Genomic DNA, 27,387 nt, shown 5'->3' with positions numbered 1-27,387 from the left:
CCCTTGTCAATAATGGTTTGTCTCAACCTTCTGACTGCTACATCTGCAGGACAGCTCGTTCTATTGTCAAACTACAGTGTTACTGGCTAGATCAGCATTTCTTAAACAGGGGTGCTTTATGGGTTTGTCAGGGGTGCGTGGGACAGAGCAAATGAGGAAGAAGAAATGCTGGCGTATCAGGGTGTAAAAGTGTATTTTCTTTAAAATAATCGCCTTTTAATGTTGGGTGTCTTATGTGTGTGGATGATGCTTCACTATGTAAAATGATTGGTTACGTTTTTACATTTTTGCGTGGGGGTCCCTCAGTCTAGATTGTCAATAATTTATGAAGGGTAGCTGAAACAAAGTTGACTAACTGTTGCAACCACATCTGCCTGCCAGACTTCAGCTCTCTGATCCAAGGCCATGGCTCAGGATGCTTGTTCTTTACTAACAAATCCCTTTGTTTTCCTATAACTGGAGCTCCGATCAATGGCCCTACACTATAGTGTCAACAGGTTAGCAGAAACCTTTTGCCAAGTATCTAGATCTTCTTTCGGTGCATATGTTGAGTATCTTTTGGCACACGTGCTGGCCTGTGAAGTTCAGTGCTGGAAACCTCTTGTGCAGATGCCATTCGATGGGGAACGCCTATTTTGCCAAATTCTTGGACACCATTATCAAGGAAGGCATGAGTACCATTTTGCCTCAGAAAAAGAGGGAAAAAAAGTGTGTAAACCATCTGCTCCAGAGACAAAAAAAGTTCCTGTTTGTTTTTCTCGAGGTTATGCCCAAGCTTGGAACATTGTTCTGCCATAAGACTGGACCCCTAAACCTGATAAGCCCAGAACTATGCCGCCCTCTCACTTGTCAGAGTGGGGGACAGCAAATTTTGTACTCTGGCCACAAAAAAGTTTTTTCTATTTTCTGCATAATCGTATTTAAGATGGCGCTGCTGTAGACATAAACGTCTGTGTGCTTCTGTACTTATGTAAATAGCAAGCTGAACGCTGCCCCTGGCCGGCCTTGGCAGAGGAAATATGGCAGCAATTACATTGAACAGACTCTGCCACCCATGTGCAAAAACTCTTCTACTCACAAAAAATGCTTGGCAAAAGCACATATAACACAAAAGCCATGCAATAAATTGCTGAATCCATTGCCTGATGAAAATCAGATCGTGTGTATGAGGCCCCGTACACACGGCCGAGGAACTCGACGTGCCAAGCACGTCGAGTTCCTCGTCGAGTTCTGGGATGAAGCCGCCGAGGAGCTCGGCGGGCCGCCTTCTCCCATAGAACAACGAGAAAATAGAGAACATGTTCTCTATTTTCTCGTCGAGCTCCTCGGCGGCTCCATCGAGCCAAAACTGTACAGACGACAGAGTTTCTCGGCAGAATCCGGGTTTTGACCGAGTTTCTCGGTGAATTCTGCCGAGAAACTCTGTCGTGTGTACGGGGCCTGAGGGCTTAAGAGCTCTGAGAGGCAGTGACTATATGTTGCTGAAAGGGTTTGACAGTTGGCCACAGATGGATTTTGTGTTATACGCGTCTTTGCCAAGCATCTTTTGTGAGCAGATGATTTACATTTTTAATAGTCTTGAAGATATCACAAAGGACCAATGTGCTCTCTATCTGTGGTATAGTATTGCACAAAGATTTCCCAGTCTAGCGAGAGCTGCAAGGCCCTGGATATAATTAATCTGCATTTCCATGGAAATGACTCAAATGTTGAATCAAAGTAATCAATCAGCAGTACTGTACCCTTTCCACACTTGAGCACTGGCAGTTTGCATTCTTCAGTAAATTAATATGAACCAGTTAAAGACTTGCGCTTTTTACCATTCTGCAGAGTAGAAAGAGTTCTTAAATACATAAATAAAAAGTAATATCTGGTACAAAGAAGAATGTATGCATTAACCTATAACAGAAAGTTGGATCTTATGTGCCCACTAGAAAAAAGGATGAGGGCTACTTTCTGGTTGCTGTGGTTTAAATCCATACTACTTTGCATTTTTTTATGAATATGTTCTAGTTTGTGAGAAAAACAATCAGCGCCACAATGCTAATAAATTCTATAATGACGTGAAAAAAAATCAAATATAACCCTCTGAGTGTCTACACAGCTGCTGATCACTTATAGTGATACATCACACCTATTGCGATATTAATGTTGTGAAAATAGTGCAGTGCTGCGTATCTATAAATCTTGTATACACAAATAATTATACATTCCATAAAACAATTTTTATGATTTTTTTATTATTATTAAAAAAACAGTTCATATGTAGGTTTCCAAAGCTGTCACCGCTGTGTAAAATCCTATTTAAATGGATCCAATAGTCAGTGCAGACCACCACCTGCTAAATTGCCTGCTCACCTCAAGGATGAGTATAAAACTCATAGACGGACCACTCTGTGTGTTTACCACGATCAATCCACTTTTCCTATGGTAGTAATTCCTACAGTCCCCAGACTGCACCTCTGTGTGGGTAATCAACGTTTGAATTGTCTCCAAACACCACCTTCTTCCATTCACTTTTTAATAATCAACTCCACTTACATTTCCAGGGGTTAAGGACATGAAACCCAAAACACAAGTACCATAGGGTTCTCTGCTTTTGAATTTATTAAAAAGCCCCCCTAAAAAGTTACACTTACATACCGTTTTTATTGTTATTTCTTGTATCAAATCACCAGCTCATTCACCGCAGATCTAGACTCACGGTGCTTCGACTGACATCAGATTCGACTCCTCCCCTCTCTAGGCGCGTCGGCCTCCTCCCCTCTCTAGGCGCGTCGGCCTCCTCCCCTCTCTAGGCGCGTCGGCCTCCTCCCCTCTCTAGGCGCGTCGGCCTCCTCCCCTCTCTAGGCGCGTCGGCCTCCTCCCCTCTCTAGGCACGTCGGCAATTCAAACATTGATTACCCACACAGAGGTGCAGTCTGTGGACTGTAGGAATTACTACCATTGGTAAAGTGGATTGATCGTGGTAAACACAAGGCGTGATCTGTCTGAGCTTTATAATCCTTGAGATGAGCAGGCATTTTAGCAGGTGGTGGTGTGCACTGAATATTGGATCCATTTAACCTCTTGACCACCGCAACCGAGATATCCATCTCTTCAGTGGCCGGTCCTGTACACGATAACGGCGGTCTCCGCGGCGGATTCGCCGCGAGATCACGTTATCGGTGGCGGGAGAGGGTCCCCCCCTCCCGCCGCTCTCCTGCTCCCTCCGACGCTTACCGGAGCCGTCGGTAGCGGTGGAGGCGATCGGCTCCGTTCGGCAGCTGACTGGGGATGCGAGTGAGGGAAAAATCGCCCCCACCCGTCCCCATAGCTCTGCTGGGCGGAAGTGACGTCAAAACGTCAGTCCCGCCCAGCGTCTTAAAGAAACATTTTTTTTTTGTCATTTGAAAAAAATGACAGTTTCAATTTTTTTTTCTTTTTTTGCGTTCAAGTCTAAATATGAGATCTGAGGTCTTTTTGACCCCAGATATCATATTTAAGAGGACCTGTCATGCTTTTTTCTATTAAAAGGGATGTTTACATTCCTTGTAATAGGAATAAAAGTGATCAATTTTTTTATTTCAGTGTAAAAAATTATAAACTAAATAAAAAGAAATAAGAAAACAAAAAAAAAATTTTTTAAAGCGCCCCATCCCGACGAGCTCGCGCACAGAAGCGAACGCATACGCGAGTAGCGCCCGCATATGAAACCGGTGTTCAAACATTACAAGTAAGGTATCGCCGCGATCGTTGGAGCGAGAGCAATAATTCTAGCCCTAGACCTCCTCTGCAACTCCAAAAATGCAACCTGTAGAATTTTTTAAACGTCGCCTTTCGAGATTTTTAAGGGTAAAAGTTTGACGCCATGCCACGAGCGGGCGCACTTTTTAAGCGTGACATGTTGGGTATCATTTTACTCGGCGTAACATTATCTTTCACAATATATAAAAAAATTGGGCAAAATTTATTGTCTTATTTTTTTAATTAAAAAAAGTGATTTTTTTTTTTTTCAAAAAAAAGTGCGCTTGTAAGACCGCTGCGCAAATACGGTCTGACAAAGTATTGCAATGACTGCCATTTTATTCTCTAGGGTGTTAGAAAAAAAAATATATAATGTTTGGGGGTTTTAAGTAATTTTCTAGCAAAAAAAACTGTTTTAGTCTCGTAAACACCGAATCTGAAAAACAAGCCTGGTGGGAAAGAGGTTAACATATGAACGTTTTTTTTTTTTTTTTTTATAAAAAAAAAAATTGTTTTATGGAATGTATAATTATTTGCTTATATAAGATTTATAGATAGTGCAGTGCTGCACTATTTTCACAATGTTATAATATTTGTTTTAATACATTACAGCACACTGTGAATGGTTAAGCCTAGTAAGACATGGGCTAAAAAAAATTCCATTTCAGCAAGAACCGGCCTATGTGTACAGCTGTCTATTAACCAACTTCTGTCGAACAGTCATGCTGGGAAACCTGCATTCGATCAGTGCTCGCAGCCAATGGCTCAGCTGGGAGAAATTTGCCACATAAACATTTGTTTGAATATCCATCTGGTTGAACGGGGGGGGGGGGACTGTGTACCCAGGTTTAGTCACTTAGCAGACCATCGGATACCAATGTTATCTCAGGAAGCAATAGCCTGGTGACTGTCAGAATCCACAGCAGCCTGTAGACAGGGATCAATGGTCCTCTGAAGTCTACATTTTCCACACACATTCCAATCTATGCTTGGGACCGGCAGGATTTAAATAATTCTTTAAATCTTAAAACTAGTATAAATGTATTTCAATCTAAGGGGCACAGTTTTAACAGAAATGTTGAGAAGAGCAATAGGTGAATACTTTTGCATTTATCTTGAAGAAAACTTACATGTGACAACATTTTTCTTTCCTCCATGTAGAGACACTTGCCGAGCCATCCTTGCAGGCAACTCAGATGAAATTGAAGAGAGCACGACTAGCAGATGATCTCAATGAAAAGATCGCTCAGAGACCCGGGCCGATGGAGTTGGTTGTAAAAAACATACTCCCGGTTGACTCCAGTGTTAAAGAAGCAATTCAAGGCACGTGTATATATAGAAAAAATAATTTCTCTGCGAAAATGTGCAGCCCAGGCAAATGGACAGAATAATACCTTTCTTTCTACTGAATCTGTGGGCAGAAAGCTTTTGATGCTATGAGTAATATATCACATTTTGGAACTTACAGGCCCTACCCAGTGTTTTTTGTAAGTGGGAAGTGTACCTGAATGTGGTACCTGTACAAACTTTGGAGGACAGGGGATAGTTCTGGTCTCTGAGCCAGGGATGTACAAGCTGGTAGAAACCACTAACCAAGCACAGTTTAAAATAGAATATACAATATACTGACATTTTACTAGTCTATACAAGTCCAGTTTATGGAAACTTTTTTCACAGACTAAATAAACCTTTTATTAGTAGAAGGCTTGTGAGTTTTTTTTTTTTTTACGTATTGTGCTTGGTGCTAAGAAGATTCCCTTTCTTTCTCTTGTAACTTGGGCAGGTAGTGGTGGGAAATCTACTTAAAGCCATCCATATGTGGATTGAAATCTGGCCGGTTCAGCAAGACCAGCTGAATTTCAGTCTTTGTAAGGGCAGGCTTGTTGTACAGAAATTGGTCTACCGATTTGACTTCCGTACAACCAGCTTGTCGTCTTGTCCCTTTTCATCAACGCTGCCTGCTATAGTGTATAGTGAAGACAGGGAAGTCTGTCAGAATACAATAGCGCCTACATTGAATGTGTGGATGGAGGAATCAAGTCTCCTTTTTTTTTTTTTTTTTTCAACCTACTGGTTGAACAAAAATATAACTCCCCTATGGCTTGCTTTACAGAGACACAAAACGATTAAAACAATGGATGTTAAATCATTCTTCATTTCAACACTTCCTGAAGTGTTACTTGTTTGTAGGACTAGCTTACTGTTTTGAGCTTGCAGAGTTAGTGTACGGTGTCAGGCTGTTCAAAACTGATCGGGTCTGTAAGGTTCTAATGCCGCTCTTTACATAAAGAATCAGGTAAAGCAATGCAGGGCAAAAAATATATATATATTTTTTTTTAAAACACCATTTTGGGTTTAGTGACTGTTTTTTGTTTCAACAGGTGAGGATGACTTGACGGAAAACACAGATGCTTTTTCATTTGATGAGGACAGCAGCGATGCTTTATCTCCAGAGCAACCAGCAAGCCAAGAATCTCAGGGATCTGCTGCTTCTCCTGGAGAGGTCAAAATTAGCGAGTCGGCTTCTCCCATATCCAACACCAAAATTCTGGTATGTCGCCTACAGTGTTTGTCAAAGTGAAACCTCAACCTAATGTTTTGATTAGTCACAAAAACTATTTTTCATTTTTGTATTCTTTGATTGAAGCCTGTCTGCTGAATTATAGATTTCTGGCTGACCGATATGCATAGCTTAAAGCTGAGCTCTTCAGCTATAAAAAATATAGATCCACTGTGTGTGTGTCTTGCAAACCCAAATTTTACTTTGTAATAGTAGCAGTGATATCACTGCTGTACAAAACTTGTGCAGAGAGCAAAGATGTGAGAGGGACCCATCAAGCTCCACCCACTACAGGTTGCCTGCAAGTAATTGCATGAGGGGGCGGCGACAAAACCAGTCACCCTGCTTAAGTAGAGAAGCAGCAGTGACTGGTCTTTATTAACGTGGTTTTGAAGGCTGATGTTTTTTTTTTTCATGCAAGGTAAAAAAAAAAACTTAAGCAATAGGAGTACTGTTCAAGACACTTTATTTATCTTAAAGCACAACCGTTGCAATGCTACAAAAATATTTACATAATTTTAACAAATCGTAAATAAGCTTTTGGATAAATCTTAATTGAGCTAAGTAGCCACATACACTGTGGAGTGATTGGTCCTCTAATTTTGGAGCAGAACTTACTTTAATTTCTGCCGCTCGGCTCACCCATCTGTCTTTTCTCTCAGAAATTAGAAGCCTATTAACCAATGTAAATACAGAGCAGGAGCAGAGTATGAGGGGGAGACCAAAGTGCCAAGACTTGGCTTGAAAGCCTTGTATTAAAGCTTGTTCACTGCTTGTTAAGGATATGTAAATATTTGACTGTCCATAGCCTAGCCAAAGTTTTATTTAAACATTAGAGGACAGAATTATAGAAGCTCTTGTGCAGGAGCCAGGTCTGTGTTCTGATCCTGACTTTATTCCCTTGGCGTCTGTTTTGGAGCAGCCAATGCGGAGAGCAAGGTGTGAACCATCCTATATATATAATTTTATGGGTCGAAGATTCACGAGGTAGTTACATAGTCAGGTTGAAAAAAGACACAAGTCCATCTAGTTCAACTATAGTAAACCCAGGGTGAAGATTGCTACCTCAGAGCTTATACCTCCCAACTTTGGAGCTTGAGAAAGAGGGGCACCTTGGCGCGGACACATGTGGAGTAGCAAAAAATGGGCATGAACACATTGCAGTAATTATGTAGAGCATGGCTTTCCAAATCCCCTATATAGAGCCTGTGGTCATGTCTGTGAACTGCATTGTAGGTGCCCAGCTATACAATGATTACGCTGCCCTTGCATGTGGAATGAAAGTAGTTAGGACCTAGGAGTAAGGAAGGAATATGCAGAAGTGCTACATAATTTATACAATGCACAGGCCTTGAGTATGTAATGTGCAATATACCATATACAGTGGAGTAGTCGGGACTATATAACATGTAGCATGACCTATAATGTGAATGATTCAGATATATACAGGGTAATAGTAAAATGTAGTACATCTGATTCTGGGTTTGATCGTTTATATTGTACAGTGCTACAGACAGAATAAAGTGATCAGAAGTATGTCACATGCTAATCTATGGGAGGAGGAAATGCTCCAACACTGTTGCTTAGTGGAAGAAAAAAAAATACCCTTATGTCAGTGGGAAAGAAATAATACCCAAGAGGGGGAAAAAAATGTTCTTGCATCGGTGGTGAGCAAAAACTCACTCTGGCATGTGCGAGTAGAAGGAAAAAATTTCCTGGTTTCAGCAATCGATGAGGGGAAAAGTGTCCTTGCATTGATGACTAGAGGGAGAATATCCATGTGGTTGGTTAGTAAAAATGTCTAGCAGTCCGTTTCAGTGAAAAGAAAAAAGGCAACACCATTGGTGTGAGGAATAAATTGCCTGCTGCCCATGGTCAGCGGAAGGAAAAAAATTGACCTGCGGTTAGTGGGAGTAACAGCTCCCTGACCATCAGTGGTCCTAGGGTCATGAAGCGATTACCTGCGAATGATCTGTCTGGGCGCAGATGGTGTCCAGGGCCAACCATTTGCAGGCAATCACTCGAGCGATTACATGCCATCGACCGTGATGTATAGACTTCTTCCCTTTTGCAGGGTAGTTAGAATTGAATATTGAAGGGGGGTGGGAGCAGGTTTAAGCGTTAGAATAGCCTGGACTTCCACGTTAAACTTGCATATAATTCTCCCGCTGCAGTACAAGTAATTTAAATCCATGACTTGTATTCTGATATTTCAGAGCGGGGAGTGCTAGAAAAACTCCAGACACATTAATAAGTATACAAATCCAAATACCAATACTTATAAGGATGTACAAAGCGTTCCAGAAAGGCGCATTGATTGAAAGCGGAAGCTTACCATTCACAACTTCATAAACAGTTGACCTTAATTTTTCCCTGGAAAGATCAAGCCATTTTATTGCTTTCAGGAATTAAAATGTCACAACTGAACTCATTTATAACATCTGTTAATTGTCATTGTATTCTGTTACCTCTTACTGTATATGAGTAGAAGGTTATTAAATCCAATTGCCTGCCCTTAAGGGGAAGTTGTTCATACTTCAACAAAGTTGTTCAACGAACAACGTATTTTATTTGCAAGATGAAATAAGTTATGTTCCTTTTCTTGGCAGGACCCTTGCCCTCAATGACATGCCCAATGTTTCTCCATAATAAAGTATTTCTTAGGCAAGTTAAAAGGCTCCATATGTCGTTGTGGTGTGTTGAGAATTTTCCAATGATATTCACTAGTAGTAGAGGTTACTGAAGCCTCTGAAAGCACAGCAACAGTGTGAGACGAGATTACCATGGAAGCGGCTTTCTCAAGGCCCACACACCTAATGTACAACATATGACTGAAAAGTAATGCCACCATGTCTAATTCTCGTAACTACATGGAAATATTTAAAGAGGAACTCCAGTCTCAAGTAAAAATTTATAGTCGGCAACTACAAAAACTGTAGCCTGACCTGTCCCACGATCCAGCAGTGTTCTCACATCAGTCGTGTTCTCCCTGTGTCCTCCTTCACTGGCATCCTTACTATGAGCACCCAGCTGTAACAGCTTGCGGCTTGACATCCAGGTGCCCGCTGCGCTCTGCTACGGATCCCAAAGTTTTCTGGGACCTGTCATGTGTCCTAGAAGACTTTGGGAGGGGGAGGAGAACTTCCGATCGCTTAAGGCAATTGGCGCAGAAGTGGGAGTGGGTACCTGTAAAAATCTGGTTCCCGCTCCCCCCCCCCCCAAAAAAAAACCTTCAAAAACAGGAGCTAGGGAGGAGTGGAACTTCCCCTTTTGGGTGGAGCTCCACTTTAATCATAGGCTTTAAGTATGCTCTTCGGCTCCATCTAGTGGCCAGCATGTTCTGCATTCACAGCATTCAAACAGCAAAGAATGTAGCCTGAGAGCATTCAATATTGCCCCATTCATTCACAACAAATGTACCAGCAGTTTTATTGGACAAACCGCATGTGAATTTTTTTTTTAATGGCACCCCTGTAATGTCCAGTCTTCAATTCTAATGGCTAAATATTTAAAGGTTTGTCTTTATTATTTTGTCCTCACTGGAGATAATTGGTTACAGTGTGCCCAAAGACTGTTCTTGGAGTGCAACCATGCAACTATAATCCCAATAGTCCCAAAAAATGTTTGACACATTTGAGTAAGCATGCATGTATATGCCATGAATCGTAGTTGAGGGAAAATTGCTATTGCAAGAAGAAACTATTTGGCTTATCTAGAATGTGTGATCAATCATCACCCCAGAGATTTGAAAGCCAGGAGTATCTACTGCTAGTCGTGAGATTGACAGTTGGGTCAGGCACTAATCATCTTATGCGTATGGCTATTGTAGGTGAAAGCAGTAGATTGTGCATGCATTATCTGAGCACCTGGAGGCTTGTCTGGCAGTTGGTAGTCCACCATAAATGTAAGCTTGGCATGGGGAAACTGGCAGCTATGTGGACAGCTTTAGTCTGTTTCTGACGGAATGGTCTGTCCAGACTGGCAGGTGTTATCCATGTCCGATAAACGCTTCAGAACCTATGTTCTTTTTTTTTTTTTTAAATGTTTTTCAATATGTAAATAAACATACAGTGGTTCAACAATCAAATTCAAGTCGAGTATTGTGATACATATACAATTAGTCAATTTCAATAAGGAGAAACAACAATTCTAGAACCTATGTTCTGAGGAAGGTTTGTATACATTTTCCTCACCGTAACCATTCCACAAGTGAGCCAGCCTTCTGATCCTTTCTTTGAGGCTGCAGTATGTGCACAAAATCTTTTTTTAGAGAAGTGGATATTGTGCCGTCACCATTGTCACCTCTCTTGGAATTGCTGTGCTAGTCATTGCATTGTCACAGTGCACATCAGAATTCTATTTATAGGACCTTATTATGTTGTAATATAGTTTGAGATTGAAAACTATTATAGAAAAATAAGATTATGAATGTAATACTGTAAATTGTTTTGGTATCTGTATTGGGATACTTGGGCTTTAGTAATTGGCTGTAGACAGGTCTCTAACCTGATCTGTTCTCTAAAAAATAGCTGTCAGAATTATCTGTAGTAAATGCTCCCAGTGTGTACTTAGTAAACACACAGAATATCATTTATGCTATAGACAACCGTTTTTTGTCTTTAGGCTTAATAAATTGCAGTGATCTCAGTGTGATTAATTTGATGTGTTCTACTTAGTCATGTCTCTTGGAAAGTCTAATTCACAGCTCTAGCTCTATAACTGTAGGGCAAGAAATGTAGACAGCCCCTCGAAGTAAACAATGCTTTGGGGTCAATATCTGTTTTTAAGCTGTATAAAACCGCTATTAAACTTTTTTTATGCATGGCAAAAGATTTCCAGAGCATTATGGGTTATCTAAAGAGACATCACAGTAGTAGCTAGTGGTACAGGGACATTTTAAAAAAAGCAGACTCGAGTAGACTGTCGAACACACAGGAATGTTCTACCCACATTTTGTGTACTTGACTGATCTGAAACTGTCTAATCATTTTAGTTGATCCACCAAGTGTTTGGGCTTTAGATGCACTTTAAGTTAATCTTTATTTTATTCTTGTTTTAAATCTCCTTGCTTTTATGGGCAATTTTCTCTGCAATGTCAACAGAAATACTACATCTCAGACCTCTGTCTCTTGTTGAGCATCTATCCACTTATGTGTTAGTGCTGCTTATAGCAGCTGGGACTGGCTTTAGTACATTTGTCAAGCTTACTGTTGGCTTTATAGTGTAAGGGATTCAGGTGGCCCTAAAGCACTGTGCCCCCCACTTCTGAAAGGTAGAGTTCCAAACCCCCCTTCCTTCCCGCTGTATGTGCAGCACCTCTCCACTTCCTCCTCTGTGTAGACTAAACATGCTTATTCTAAACTTTTCTATTTCAGGCTCTGCAGGCCCCTGAAGGCGATTGTATCTTGTGCATACATGTTGTTATATTAACCTCTAGTGTCTGCAAGCACCTTTAGTCACCACTTCATTTGTGGATAAACGGTTTATGAACCAAACCTTTTTTTAAAAACAATATATACTTAAGCCATTTGTAGATGGCTTGAATCTCAGCCGGTTCAGCAGGAAACTTCCGAAATTCAATCCATCTATAGGCAGGCTGGTTGTACTGAAGCCAATTTATCAATTAACTTCAGTACAGCCAGCCTGTTGGGTTTTTTTCATGCAATCAAGGCTCCCAGCTGGCAGAACACAGTAGCGATGTGGGAGCACTGATTGTGTTGATGGAAAAACCAAGCGTGTGTTTTTTTTTTTTTTTTTTCCCACCCGTGGTTAAGGGAAAGACGGGAAAAAATTATAATCCTATAGCTTGCTTTATGTTCATTCACAACAAAACTTGGGCAAGCCTTTTTTCATAATTTACTGACGTTTTTGAGATTGTATTAGAATGGTTTAAGATACTATATTAGTACAAATGTTTCTAGTTTAAATACTATATTAATACTGCTATGCTAAGGTTTATATATTTTCATTGCCCAAAAAAATGCAATTCTCAGTGAAGAAAAATGTAAGTATGCATATATAGTAGTTCAGTATTTTGTAACACGTAATTTTTTATTATTTTTTCTTCAATGCAGAGCCCAGTAATTAATTCAGCGGTGCCTGAGTTTTTTAAGCCCGCTCTAACTCCCGATCCTCCCACAAGAGCTGCTGTACCTAATGTCATTTTGAAACCTGGACCAGCACTAGTAAAGGTAAATCCGCTATCTAAATATATTTTCTCAAATTGTAACAAAATACCTAATCTAGGTCAACTTTGCTAAGATTGTTCTTATCTGCTCACCTGTTTGTCTCGTCTTACCTGTTTGTCTATGGCTTTATGGAAAGCCATAAATACTTCTCTTCTATAGGTAAATTCCATGCTGCTGTTCTGTGTGTTTTGGTCTCCTCGACTAGCAGCCCATTTGACCTGGGTGCTAGAGATTTAGGCAGCATGGGATTTAGGAGTCATTCCCCCTCCCCCTTCGACCACTGGGTTGAATGAGAGAAAAAAAAATCCATCCTTTCATCTACACCAGGGATATGCAATTAGCGGACCTCCAGCTGTTGCAAAACTACAAGTCCCATCATGCCTCTGCCTCTGGGTGTCATGCTCGTGGCTGTCTTGCTATGCCTCATGGGATTTGTAGTTTGCAACAGCTGGAGGTCCGCTAATTGCATATCACTGATCTACACACTCGATGTGGATGGGGGAATCCTCCCTGCTGTGCCATTGTAGTCTGACAGCAGGAATACTTCCCCACCGCCAGAAGACACTGATCGAGTGGTAAAAATCTTACTGGGTGGTTGTAAAAAGTTGACTGGTGGATCGACTTCTGTACAACCTCCTTGCCCATACATGGATCAAATTTCATCCGGTCCCTGCTAAACTGGCCAAAGAAACGTATCTATTTGTGCATTGAATATGGAAAGCTTATACGTGGAATATGCTTCGACTAGGAAGTTTTCAGGGACATGCATGCGAGTCAAACATATATACCTGCTGGTATTTTACCGAGTGCTAGAGTATCCCCAAGATGGGAGCTCAATAAAGCATCAATCCTCGATTTGTTTGCTCCTTAGCCCTGGTTCACATTGGTACGTTTTGAGTGCGATTTGACATGTCAAATTGGCGGCATTTGCTGGCAATTGTCAGCAATGGCACTGCCCTAATTGGTGCGATGCCGCATCTGTGGCGCCGCATCGATTTCAAAAAGTATATACTGTTCTACTTTTTGCGATTTCGGGCCGCAATTTACATTGACATCTGTGCCGAAACTGGCTGAACTCCTGCAGCCCAGTGTGAACCTGGGCTTAATCAAATTGTTTCCAGGTGAGGCATAGTAGACAGTAATGCATGAGCCAAAGTGCCAGAAACCTAGGTCAGACTGATTTTATTTCATTTAATGAAAAACGATGACATAGGAGCTCCCAGCCCTATCGTAAGGTTCCTTTTATGTGCATGAAAAATGGACTGTTTCCTAAAATGTGGTCTTTTTTTTGAAGTGGAGAAAGAAAATAAAAGTTTAGCTGTTGCAACCATTTAAAATTCCACTTTTATTTTGTAATGGGAAAATTAAGCCTTCTGATTGGTCACTTTCAAGCTATCCTATCAATATGGACCAAAATCTGAGGAATGTTTCCAACACCATGTTGTATCTATGCCAAGAAGAAAGAAGGCAAAAGGGGGTCCAACCTGGTACTAGCAAGGTGTTGTGGCCAGTGAGTGTATGTAAATACATGCCATCTGTCAATCGACTTGTGCACAAGTCTGTTGGGTTTTTCCCAAACCATCAGCTATGGCCAGCGATTGCATTCTGCCCAATGGAATAATAGGACAGTGCTATGGGAAGGCATCCCCTAATCACTGATTGCGTTGATGGGGGAAGCCGCACATTTTATTTCAGGTTGAAAGAAAAACATTTTTTTTATAATGTATTGCCTGTCTTGGTACACATGAGACATTGGAGGGTTCACATGCAGTTTCTGCCTTCACCCTGTATTGACATATTTTTTTCTATTAATACTACAAGACACCCCTAAAGCTTCTGTCCCTCAAAGGTTTAAAGTACAGTAAAACCTTGGTTTGAGAGTGTTTTGCAAGACCAGCAAAAGGTTTTAATACATTTTGCCTTGATATACAAGTGATGTCTTGATATAAGAGTAGTATCATGTCACAACTGAGTATAGAAAAGGAGAGGAGCCTCCAAGTGTAGCAATATGGTTACATTTAATGAAGGTACAACATTTAGCAACTTATTGCTACACTTGGAGGTGCCTCTCTTCTCTTTTATACCCTGTAAAAAAAATGCTTTGATATACAAGTGCTTTGGATTACAAGCATGTTTCTGGAACAAATTATGCTCGCAAACCAAGGTTTTACTGTACAACTAAAGGCAAAACTTTTTTAAAGTTTTGGATAGAGTAGAGATGATTAGAACATCTGTTATTGCTGTCTGTGCTGCCGTTATGGAGATTCACCCTCTCTATATGTCCTGTTTATCATTGAAAGTGAAAGAAAAATACCAAATTCTGTGTTGTCGTCCAAAATGTAATGGAGGGGAAATTTTCCGTTGGGGGGGACCTGGGGGTCCCCAAGGAATTCCCTTAATTTTCAGGGATTTCCTCTCACTTCCTTTTTGGTTTTGGGACAGGAAGTGAAGGCAAATCTCTGTAATGGGACAAAGATGGATAAAATAAATCTGACAGAGGTTATAGCTCTCCCTTACTCTATCCAGAATGGAAAAAAAATTGCCTATAGTTCTACTTTAAGAAACGAACAAGTAATTCAGTCCAACACTGTCTAATTATATCTTTTATGGACCAAGCTTTTAGTTATGCAAGCTGAAGTTACCTCGGCTCATTTCAAATCTGCCTACTACTGGACAATTTGTGTACTAAAATGGAAGCGGTAAAGTCACCCATTACTGCTCCTTAGTTTCACTGCAATCAGAAGCCATAATATTGGATTTTTACCTGCGAAAAGCCCGCCGGTTACATTTAATATTGCAGCACTGCCACTTGGTTGTCTTGCACATCTGAGCTCACTTGGCCACATAAATAGCAGGGAGATGAAAATACTTCTGTTGCTCATCAGGGGCCTGTGTGAGGGGTGATCTCTGTGGTCAGACCTGATATGAAATGGTGAACTTTTTTTTTTCTTCTTTAAAATACCTTTTATAAGGAACAGGAAAATGTATAAAGGCCTCAGAAACATGTTGTATGTAAGTATAAATAAGACAATGGACCTAAAAATTTAAATAAAAAAATAAAAATGATTTGTGAATTATTGGTACATTGCCAGTGTGTCATTAAATAAGGCTGAGGGTTTTCTATACCATTTTAATTGTATTGTTACATTTTTGTATGTCTTATGTAATGTAGTGCATCTGAATATTTCTCAGTGGGTGATTACTTTATATAACTGAGGTTTGCAGTGGGTGTAAAGTGCCGTGTAACGTGTGAAACGCATTGATTTCTTTTTTTTTTTTAGTCTGTGTGGAGAAGAGCATACCAAGTAATTGCTGTCTATTCATTAGAAGATTATGTTAAATTACTGCTTGTGGCAAATGTTCTTCTACATATAGCAAAAATGATTTCTTCCATTCCATATCTATTATAAACAGACTTCTTAAGATCCCAATAGATGAGTGTAAGGGGGGTGCCTAACTAGAGCCTGAACGTAGACAATAATTGCTAGTTGAGTTCCGCTAATGTCTTGGTTTCAGCAGATGTGTCGTTGATCTGTAATTACATTGTGTCATTTTGGTTTCTAAACAGCAAAGCCAGCCGAAGAATTCAAATGAAAAGTCTCGCAGTAAGAAGTCAAAGGAACCCAAACCACGGGTAAAGAAGCTGAAATATCACCAGTATATTCCACCTGACCAGAAAGGGGAAAAAAATGAACCTGAGATGGATTCCAACTATGCACGTCTGCTACAACAACAGCAACTCTTCCTCCAGCTTCAGATCCTCAGCCAGCAACAGCAACACTACAATTACCAGACAATCCTGCCTGCACCACTCAAGTATGTCACAGTGCTAGTCCCCCACCCCCCTCCCTTGTTTTTTTCTGAAAAGATCATATCTTGGCAGCGTCACAAATTGTGTGTGAGTGTTTACTACCAGCATACACTTTGAAGTAAAGTTGGCATTTTTTTGTCTTACTAAGGACAAGCATATGGATATATTTACTGCTTGAGCTATCATAAAATACGTATACTATTGCTATCACTTGCCACTTCAGAGCTAAATAGAGCCCCAGTGTCTTTTTTTTTTTTTTTAAACTTCCAGCTTCCCTTTGTACCAATATACCATTATTGTACTTTTGTTGCACAAAAAGTTTTCTCTGCCTTTTTATAAAATGTAATTTTGGACAGAAAACCCATTACAAAGGGGAGTAGTTCAGCAGCTGATGACATTAACACACACCCTGCACCTACCCTTCCCATCCAGGAGATTGCTCTCACCCACATTTACACTTGCATGTTTTTCCATTGTAGGCAATGTCATTGAGCTTCTCCCTCTATACAATGGCCATCAATAGTTTGGTACTTTACCTTCCTCTTGCATAAATTGTTTGGCAGAGTGTGCTGGAGCTGAGCGATCACATAACAGGAGAAGTGTGCCCCTGGAAGTCTGTTAAGTTCATCATATACTATATAATCTGATTGTACAATCCTCTTTAGATCTACCATCAACTATTTAGTGCAAGGACCTGCCTGACTGGATACAGAGTAATTGGGTAGATGGTTTGTCCTATTATATAGTTTTGGTAAATCTAAAGGAGATTGTACATTCAGATTATATAGTTTTTTGCCATCTTTATACCTATATAACTAGTCGTGCTTTCGGTGCCATTAATTATTAGTGTCACCCTAAATGCAGAAGTAAACACAAATTTTGCCACGTGAAAAAATGAGCGACAAATGCAACAAATAGTGCAGTAAAAAAGTCCATCAGCAACACACCAAGCTATCTCGTGAGCTACTTTGCCATGTGTAGGGCAGCCCATTGAAATCACAGACGCGTGTCTGCCATGTGACAAGCGCAACAAAAAGCATGTTATGTTTGGCACACGCAGGGCAGCCTATTTACATGAATGAGCTGCCCTATGCACAATACTCTCCAAATAAAAAAAAAAGCGTGCGGAGGCGGGAGTTCCCTTTACACAGCGATTTAAACGGGGCCTGACAGCGGAGTGTATGTCCACTCCCTCCTATGCACGTGTATGCAGATAGCCATACACTATGCAATATTGATTGTACAATCTCTTTACAATATCCTTTAGATTAACCAAAACTATGGAATCTGAGGACCCACCGGGACAATCTATTCAATTTGTATCAAATCAGTCAGGCCCTTGCACTATATCGCAGTGGAGTGAAAATTCAAAGCTGCCATGGATGAGGTGAGAGATCAGCACATTGGGACATGAGAAAAGGCTTTGATTATGAAAAGTGAATTTCTGCTTGTAAAAAGTTTAAGGTGCTAATAACACTAGAGGGGTGGTCAAGTGTAATATGTCCACTATCGGGCCTCTGAGTCTTTTGGTGTGGTCCTAAAAATGAATAGGTAAAAGGAGCTTGTGCCCATTCTAACTGTAGTGTAAAAAGATGACATTTTCAGTCACCCTAGCTCAGCCATTTTCAACCAGGGTACCTTCTGGGTTCCTCCGGGGTGTCCTAAAAATTGCCCAAAAATTATGTAGTCAGCAGGTTTATAAAGCCTGCTTTTTTTTTATTGCATAAAGCCACAAGTTTCCTTGAGCAACGTTGCAGCCCTGGGTGTTGTGCAGGCCCGCCATCGGCACCCTGACAACCACTGCCATCATTGGTTGATAAGGAGGACATCGGGCAAAAAAATTGGTATAGCTGCACTTACTGTGACATACAAATTTAATCAAAAAGAAAAGGTGCAGAGACTATGCTGATCAAACTGTTTTGATTTTTTTTGCTTTAATAGATATAGAAATTATGTTGCTATTCCCTAATGTTAAGACAATGCTCACTGTGCAAAAGTTAAACATTGACAACGTTGTAAAGAAAATACATAAGGCCTTGACCCCAGATAATTTGCCCTGGAAACGGTCAATCCACAAAAGAATAAATAAAGGTTCTCTAATCTTTTTCCCTCCACGATTGTTGCTTGATTTTGCCATAAATATAAGGGGCGGTGATTGTCAACTTATGGCTGTGGTTATCTTAAAGACTTTGTTTACCCCAACATTTCATATTTCTGATATATGCCTGCTGTACCATGTACTTGTATGAAAAGGTATCCTGTTCTTTCTATTGCTTCCTTTATACCTTGTTGATCCCCCTGCTTTACTATTAAAAACTGACCACACTAAGCAGGAAGAGCACACAGTGGTCCATTCTCTAGCTATGCTGGGAGCTCAGCCTGCTCTCCTTCAATGATCAGACTTGTCCTGACACGCCCACACTGAACAGCCATTCACTGGGAAGCTCAGTGTGCTGCTGCTGCTGCTTCTCCTCCTCCCTCCAGCTCTTATGCAGCTGAGAACAAGTGGGGATGTGACCACTTATAAATAAGGGGAACAAGATCGTTTTTTTTTTTTTTTTATATATCTATATATCTATACAAAACTGTTTTGCCTTTTCATTTCTATTTTAAACTGAGTTGTTTTACAAGGTGATCATTTACAATTGCCTTATACCTGCATTCAAGGTCTGTGTTTGTTTTTGTTTTTTAAATGCAGATGCACCTACCTTGGCTTATCTTTGTGTATTTTTTCAGCCAAATGTTCTCTGTTACACAAACTTCTTGTTGCAGCTAAGTGTTTAAACCCTGCGGCCCTGGATGATATGGATTTAGGGAAAGGCTTATCGCTGTCATCAACATTAGGTTTATGGAGACGACATTGAAAAAATATGTGGTCTTTACATAGTGTTCGGTGCATGGCTATGCAGTTAAAGCGGGGTTCTGCCCGCAATTTTTATTTTATTTTATTTTTTAAAGTCGGCAGCTACAAACACTGTAGCTGCTGACTTTTAATAATGACACTTACCTGTCCTAGGCGCCCGCGATGTCGGCCCCCAGGCAGCTCCTGGCGCCTCCATCCTTACTGGGGGAAAACAGGCAGTGGAGCCTCACTGCCCCCCCTGTCGGCTGCTTTCTGGGATACACACAGTTCCCAGAAGGCAGCGCGCCCCATTCCCCAGAAGATACCGCGGGATCGGACGAGGAAGAAGACCTGCCACGGTATAGGAAGAGGCAGATTAGGAACTTCCGCATAGCAAGCGCCCTTTCTGGTAATTAAAAAAAATAAAATAAAAATGTTGCAGGAATTTGGTGTTTTTTCATTTTTTTTGGGGGGGGGGTGGAACTCCACTCTAAGGGCTCTTTCACACGGAGCGGACCGTTTCTGGGTTCGCTCCGTGTGTCCGCCAAAGCTGAGCGGGGATCCCCGCTGAGCTGTCGGCGGATAGGGCGGTCTCCGCACACAGTGCAGGGACCGCCCTGTCTCTGCTCCGCTCTCCCCTATGGGGGATCGGATGCAGACGGACCGTTTGTCCGTCTGCATCCGATCCGTTCCGCCGAACGGAAGAAAAATAGGGTTTCTTCCGTTCGGAAAAGCGGATCCCGACGGACGCGGACGCTAGCGGATGCTCCATCCGCTAACGGACGCGATCCCATAGGGATGTATTACAAGTCCGTGAACGGACTTGTAATACACGGACGAGCGGAGCGGACGTGTGAAAGAGCCCTAAGGCAATACCTTTCCTTTATGAAGAGTGTTTTTTGTTTTTTGTTTTTTTAAATGGCTGTCATATTTCAGATTTTTTTTTGTGTTTACTTCTGCACTCAAATTCAGTAGTACTATGTTAAATAGATTGTGGTAAATTGGAAATCACAATTTGAATTTTCCTTTTTTCAAGGTCCTTGAATGACAAACCAAACAATGGAAACACTGCAACCAACAATGTGAACAACAACACCGCCTCAGTCCAGAATACAGTGAGCAGACAAAACAATGTGCAGTTTAAAAAAGCAGGACCCCTGCCTTCTAACCTGGATGATATGAAGGTAAATAATAGCAATAGTTTGTTATGCATATTGTCATTCACATACAGTATCTCACAAAAGTGAGTACACCCCTCACATTTTTGTAAATATAGTATCTTTTCATGTGACAACACTGGAGAAATGACACTTTGCTACAATGTAAAATAGTGAGTGTACAGCTTGTATAAAGGTGTACATTTGCTGTCCCTCAAAATAACTCAACACTGAGCCATTAATGCTGGCAACAAAAGTGAGTACACCCCTAAGTAAAAATTTCCAATTTGGGAACAAAGTGTCAATATTTTGTGTGGCCACCATTATTTTCCAGCACTGCCTTAACCCTCTTGGGTATGGAGTTCACCAGAGCTTCACAGGTTGCCACTGAAGTCCTCTTCCTCTCCTCCATGATGACATCACAAAGCTGGTGGATGTTGGAGACCTTGCGCTCCTCCACCTTCCGAGGATGCCCCACAGATGCTCAATAGGGTTTAGGTCTGGAGAACTTGTAACACTAACGAGTCACATGACACCGGGAAGTGAAAATGGCTAATTTGGCCCAATTTGGATATTTTCACTTAGGGGTGTATTAATTTTTGTTGCCAGTGATTTAGACATTAATGGTTTATTAATTAAACAGTTAAATAGTTATTAAATAGTGTGTTGAGTTATTTTAAGGTAACAGCAAATTTACTCTGTTATACAAGCTGTACACTCACTACTTTATATTGTAGCAAAGTGTCATTTCTTCAGTGTTGTCACATGAAAAGATATAATAATAAAATATTTTCAAAAATGTGAGGGGTGTACACACTTTTGTGAGATACTGAACATGCATGCTTGTAACTGAAACAAAAGTATTTAGGTTTTTGGAGGACTTGCTAAACCAGAACCCCCAGTAGACCTCAATTGCTACAGGGGTTTGTAGTTGGCATGTGAAATCTAGAAGTAAGGAAGGCTTCAAGCAGCCCTGGTTGACACCACTTCGGCTTTGAAATAGCACGATTTCAAAGTCACAGATCAGTGCATCGCATACTAGCACATTATGTGAAACTTGCCTGAAAACTTCGCCTTCCAGTGATGCGATGCCATCGCTGGAGACGGCATCCATGTATACCCGGTCTTCCTTCCCGGTTCGTGGCTCCGGCTCTGTGACTTGCCGGAGCCGCAATGATGTAACTCCCCCACTCCCTTAATATAGGTTACCTATAGGTAAAACGTAAAGATAGAAGTTTACTTCCTCTTTAAAATGATTGTAAAGAATAGTTTTTATTTTTAAAACAACAAACATGTTATACTTCTCTCCTCTGTGCAAAGGTTTTGTACAGAGCGGCATCAATCCTGCTTTTATGGGGTCGCCCGGCGGCGCTCCTGGCTCCTCCTCCGCATCAAGTGCCCCTGCGTAGAGCCGCATTCCAGGGGGGCATTTGTGCGGGCACGCTTCTCAGTCCCGCTGCTGAGCCCATTGACACAGACGGCAGAATTCGGTCCTGACTCGTGTGTCGCTGGATTTGATTGACAGTAAAAGGGGGGCTCTGGGGAGCAGCTGCACCACAAAAGGTTTTTCACCTTGAGACTGTACAACTCCTTTGGGAAAACAAAGTGGTACATAATTGTTTAGCACAAACTAGGCTTTTTTTTAATATAATATTTTTAATATAATTTTGTTTGTGCAAATCTATAGAAGACAAAACATTATTTTTTTTTCATTTTTTTTAACGCTGATCAAAATAGAAAAAAGTTTACTATTTCTACTTTGATCAGTGTTGATGACACTGAAATTATGATTCTGGTACAAAGCATTGAAAAGATATTTAGCAATGAAATAAAGGTCTCTTTCTCTTATCGTCCATGGACGGACACAGCTCCTTAAATCTTGACAAGTGGGTTATGTTCCCTGTTTTACAGGAGAGGACTAGGCAGAAACATGTTAAATAGTTAAATACATGTTACATTAACAGAGTTGAACAGCCCCGCCCAGGGGACGGTCCCTCCAGACATAACCCTCCTCACTGCAGCATGCAGCCTCAGTTTCGTTCTGCCTAGCAAAGGAGAAGGACGTATGGCTCCCTTTGGGCCCAGCGCCCTGAGGAGAAATTGTATTTTATTTTATTTTACTTTACTTTTTCTTGAAGAATCTTCTTTCAACTGTTGGCTGAGAGACAGGCTGGATAATATAGATCCTTGTAGTCTACTCAGTCCGACCAGCAAGCGTGGGCACACCTTTGCAAAGAGGCTTGGTCTGCCACGCCATACCTCATGACTCCTGAGGTGGCCGGTGAGCTTTGCTCCGAGGTCCACATATGACTGGGCTGTGGTGTTGTCTCACTCACAGTGGACCGAGCCGACAGCTACCTCCATTGCGGTTGTATGTCTGTCAGGAATGCGTCAGCGAGTCCTCGCTTGGACGGGTAAGTACAGTCCCTCCTGCTTCGGTGGGTTGGTACGGCTGGGCATTCCTGGGGTTCGGGGGTCCCTTCCCCTTACTTCCCTGCTCCTTTCCCTTGCTGCATTGCTAACATTGCCGCTGTCAGGGGGAGGGGGCCTTCCTGAGGGGACTGTGTTATCTGGCCTGTGTTTTTTCTTTTTTGTATTGGGCTTTCCTGTGAGGTAAAAAGCCCTGTGATGAGCACAGATGTTTATGATTATACTTCAGCAGACGCTGACTGATTGGTGACACCTGTAACGGTTTTGCTTTTTATGCTGTATCTGTGTCTTATCCTTAAATAAAACAGCCCTAGGAGGCTTTTCCTGTTTAAACACAGGTCCCTGCAAAAGTTACCTCACGGTTCTTTTCCTCTCAGAGGCATTGCTGGGCAGTCTCCTCCTGAGGGAGTCCCCTGGTTACCCCTGGTCAGCGCAGCAAGTGGGTGAGAGGCCCTGAATAGGGCTCTAGGAGCTTTTGTCTATTTGTATGGACAGGTGTGCATATTATAATACACACTATATGTAAATATTGGAGTCAGTATCTGGGTCCTTCCCCACATGCTGGTGGTGGCAGTAGGTGTTAGCACCTGGGATTCCCACAGAGTTTTTGTTAGTCCTGGACACAGTTTGTGCCAGGGTGGGGGTGGACTGCGGGCGGGCGGTAAAAGAGTGCCCCCTTCCCCCGTTATCCCCTGGGGAATGCTCTGTTATGGAGCCATGGACTAGGTACCTAGTTAAAAAAAAAAAAAATGGCAGAATAAGGCATTTATGGGTGCGCTTTTTACTGCTGCAAGGGACTCTCCTAAGCTGCATAGTGCAGCTGGGTTTCCGCCGAGGGCTCGGTCTTTTTTGGATCACACAAATCAGACCGCTGTGTAGGTTTTTTCCTTCTGTGCCCTTCTTTGATAATTTCTGAGATGCGGAATGAGAAAAGCCACTGAGGGCTTTTGTAGTCCCTCACCGCCGGGGCGGGAACCCCCGCTTGTATGGATCTGACTGATAGAAGATCCGAAGTACTGACCCGTTCCATGGTTACCATGCTGGGGTCTGGCTTGCGGCCTATTGTGGCCACTACACTGGGGTCTCAGTGGTCGCTGGCGCTATTTTTTGGGAGGTTTTTCAATTACATTGAAAACTCCCATTGGCGCCCATTTTGTCGTAGCCACGCTATGGCGCAGCTTACATTGTGCTGGCCATTTTCCTGTGGCCGCGTTCTGAACGCTCGGCGGCCATCTTGGAGTAGTCCTGACCCCTAGTGCTGTATACAACTCACAGAGTGAGCATTTTGCACCAGACAGTGGAGGAGCACCGACTCTCTCCTGAGGTTATTAGCCTAGCGGACCAGCTGGTCCAGGGCCTCATATAGGTCTGTGATGCTTCATTGAATGTTGCGCCCTTGTTATCCAGGGCGTCTGTTTCAGAATGGTTTTATGCACACGGTGGTGTAGTGCTTAACTCCATTACTTGGCAGCAAAAGAGTCATTGGTTCGAATCTGCACACTGACGCCAATCTGCACACTGACGCCAATCTGCCTGGAGCTTGCATTGTCGCTCCCTGTGTCTGCGTGGGTTTCCTCCGGGTACTCCGGTTTCCTCCAAAGACATGTGTGCATACACCTACATAATATACATACACACTATGTGTGTGTATTATTTAGGGGCAACCCTCCCAGGCCGTCAAAGGCCCAGCTGGGGGACTAATCTGTCCCTGGGTGCATAAGCCGATCACGCCGGCACCCAAATCCTGCCAATGTATATAGCCTTCCCTCCCTGTCTCTAGGTGGGAGGGGCGGCTTGCAGGTTCACAATTCAGTGAAACCTCCCTGCTCTCCGACTAGTGGGTCTGCGAGGTGGTCTCTTCGGAGTACTAGATAGGGTTTCCTCCTATCCACAGAACAAAGTTCTGTCCTTGTGTCTTCCCCTCCCGGCCCGTCTGTCTGCCTTGGGCAGTGTGGGATTTGCTAAGCTGCAAGGTAATTTTACCTTTCCTGCAGGACGAGAGTTTTGGGGTTTTCTATGGGCCTCAGGCCCTAAATACCTTTGTGAACGTCGGGTAGTTCCGCATGGAATCCATTTGTTCGGTGGTAGCTGCGCTTCATCCGGGGGATGTCCTGACGTCCTCGGACATCAGGGACGCATACATGCATGTCCCGTTTTGCACATGTCACAGTGTTTTTTTCTGTGCTTCGTGATGAGAGAAGGGTCTCTGTCAGCCTGTGGCCCTCCCTTTTGATCTGGCGTCAGCACCATGGGTTTTCAGCAAGGAGCTCGCACTTATTTGAATTTTGTTGGGACAGCGAGGCTTTGCCTCATTGGCTACTTTGACGACTTTCTTCTGAGAGCAGCTTCTGTCTCCGACCTAGTGGATGGGTTATTCCCATTCAGACCCTCCGAAGATTCGGGTGGATGTTAAACGTTTAGGCCAGAAAGTGTAGCTCAGTGGCAGCAAGCCTGCCCTCCATGTGTGCGACCCAGGGTTCAAATTATGGGCATGCTAGGTTCCGACTCAGCGTTTGGAGTATCTAGTGTTGATCCAGACTCCTCAGTGGCAAAGGTCCTTCTTCCCCTGGATAAATTGCAGACTCTTCAGTCTGCGGAGAAGGTATTGGCATCACGCAATCGGTCTTCTCTCCGGGCGCCTGCTGGTTCGGGGTCTGTGGGTAGCCTCCTTCAAGGTGGTACTGTATGCCCAGTTCCACACCCTGGTTTTCCAGTGGAACTACTGTCCAGGTGGTAAAAATCTCTTGTCTCTGAAATCATTAGATTCCTGTGCGCCACCTAGTCAGAGTCTCTCTGAGTTGGTGACAGAGATTCCCGACTCTTCGGTCCGGGAAGTTGTTCCTTCCTTCCAGTGGTCGGTGTTTACGACAGATGCCAGCTCACGGGTTGTGAACCTGGAGGTTCACAAAACTGGGGGGTCCAGTCGGCCCTGAGTCGCTGGACTTGCGTGGACCTATGACCACACCTCCTTGAATGTGTCTGGTCTCGGTAGCTACCCAGGGTCGGGCCTGGCTAGTGCCTGGTGGGAGACCGCCTGGGACTACCAGGTGCTGTCTACTGTTCATTGTCCTACTATTTTAGGCGATCAGGCTATGCTTCTCCTTGTGGTCGACCGATCTGGTTTCAGCCGGACAACGCCACGGCCGTGGCTTCAGTCTACCATCAGGTATGTCGGCAGGCGGACTACTGGAGTCGCCAGATGCTGGACCAGGGCAACTGGTCTTTGTGCTTGGGGTGTTTCGGCTCCCTTGCAGGAGGTGAGCCTCACATGGCATGGATCTCCTGGCAGCTTGTCTCCGCCGCAAGGGTGTCAGTTAGTGGCCAGGTCTAGTGATCTTGTATAGACGCGTCAGTCGCGCTGGTGGCCCTGTGTTGTCTGTATCGGTGATTTTTTGCCATTCCTCCATGGTAGTTGCTTCCTCGGCCGCTCCACAGAGTGGATGCTGAGGAGATCCCGATGATTCTAATCGCTCCAGATTAATCTCGGCGTCCTTGGTACGCTGATATCGGGCGCCTGGTAGCAGAGGCACCCTGGCGATTGCCAGGGCAGGAGGTTCCTGTCTCAAGGTCCCATACTTCCTCCTGTTGTACAGTCACTGACTTGATTAACATGGTTATTGGAAGCCAGACTTTAGGTGACCAGGGTCTGTCTGACTCGGTCATCTCAACAGGGCACCGTAGTCTTCTTCCGGAGGATCTACCGTCACACTTCTCTTGGTGCGAAGGGATGGAGTGACGTCCACGGGCGTACTCTCGGTGTCCAGGGTCATGCTGTTTTTAAAGCTTGGATTGGATCTAAAAATTGCTTAAAGCACCGTTTGGGGGCAGATTTCAGCCTTGGCTGTGTTCTTTTAGTGGCCTTTTTGTGGCCCGTTCCCTGGTGGGTCCCCTTTTTTTGTGTGCAAGGGGTTTGTCATATACTTTCCCCTCTTGGCCCATCTCTTCCCCCATGAGTTTTGACTCTGGTGCTCTCGGTTCTTCAGGAACCTTCCTTTTGGAAACATCAGAGAGATTTTCTCTTGACACTATCTCAGAAGGTGGCCCCTTTAGTGGCCTTTACCTCTGTTAGAGGGGTTTCTGAGTTGGCGGTCTTGTCTTGCAAGCCGCCATGCTTGATCCCCCATAAGGATTAGGTGATGGTGCGCCCGCGACCTTCCCTTCTTCCGAAGGAGGTTTCGGCCTTTCATACTTTAGGCGTGGTACGCGCTTTGCGGGTATACCAGCCTACTACGGCTCCATTTCGGAGCTTCTGACTCTCTTTTGTGTCGGTGTCTGGTCCACAAAAGGGCCTGGCGGTCTCGTCGACCACCATTTCTCGGTGGATCGGGCAGGCCGTCATACAGGCCTATGCTCCTAAGGGCGGGCCCCCCTTTCCGGTCACGGCACTTTCGACCAGGGCAATTGGTGCTTCCTGGGTTTTTTTTTTTTTTTCTCGACATCATGCGTCGGTCTCACAGGTGTGCGAGGTGGCGATTTGCTCGTCCGTTCACGCTTTTTCCAGAATTTACATGGTTGCTGTGAGTGCATCTTATGATGTTTTTTTCAGCCGCTAGTTTTTGCCGGCGGCTGTTTAAAGTTGCACCTCCTCCGTTGAGCTCTGCTTGTTTTGGGGTGAAGTTAAAATTGTTTTTACTGATTATATTTCCCACCCCTCGTTTTTTGACACTGCTTGG

The 27,387-nt window shown here is 43.0% G+C and overlaps 1 protein-coding gene across 12 annotated transcripts in view; it reads left to right on the top strand.

Moving 5' to 3' along the window:
• MRTFB (myocardin related transcription factor B) overlaps window positions 1-27,387 on the top strand; it is a 453,672-nt gene that overhangs the window by 378,443 nt on the left and 47,842 nt on the right. For 8 of the 12 annotated variants that reach the window (XM_040356880.1, XM_040356879.1, XM_040356881.1 and 5 more), the window contains 6 exons: window positions 4,888-5,049; window positions 6,108-6,277; window positions 12,361-12,477; window positions 16,043-16,290; window positions 17,553-17,672; window positions 20,164-20,311. In XM_040356880.1, coding sequence (XP_040212814.1) covers window positions 4,888-5,049; window positions 6,108-6,277; window positions 12,361-12,477; window positions 16,043-16,290; window positions 17,553-17,672; window positions 20,164-20,311 — 965 coding nt within the window. The remainder of the gene's footprint in view (window positions 1-4,887; window positions 5,050-6,107; window positions 6,278-12,360; window positions 12,478-16,042; window positions 16,291-17,552; window positions 17,673-20,163; window positions 20,312-27,387) is intronic. The other 4 variants (XM_040356884.1, XM_040356885.1, XM_040356878.1 and 1 more) reach the window with 1 other exon arrangement.

This window comes from Rana temporaria, chromosome 6, assembly GCF_905171775.1.
Source record: "Rana temporaria chromosome 6, aRanTem1.1, whole genome shotgun sequence".
Classification (NCBI taxonomy): domain Eukaryota; kingdom Metazoa; phylum Chordata; class Amphibia; order Anura; family Ranidae; genus Rana; species Rana temporaria.
This window is presented reverse-complemented; position numbering and strand designations above follow the sequence as displayed.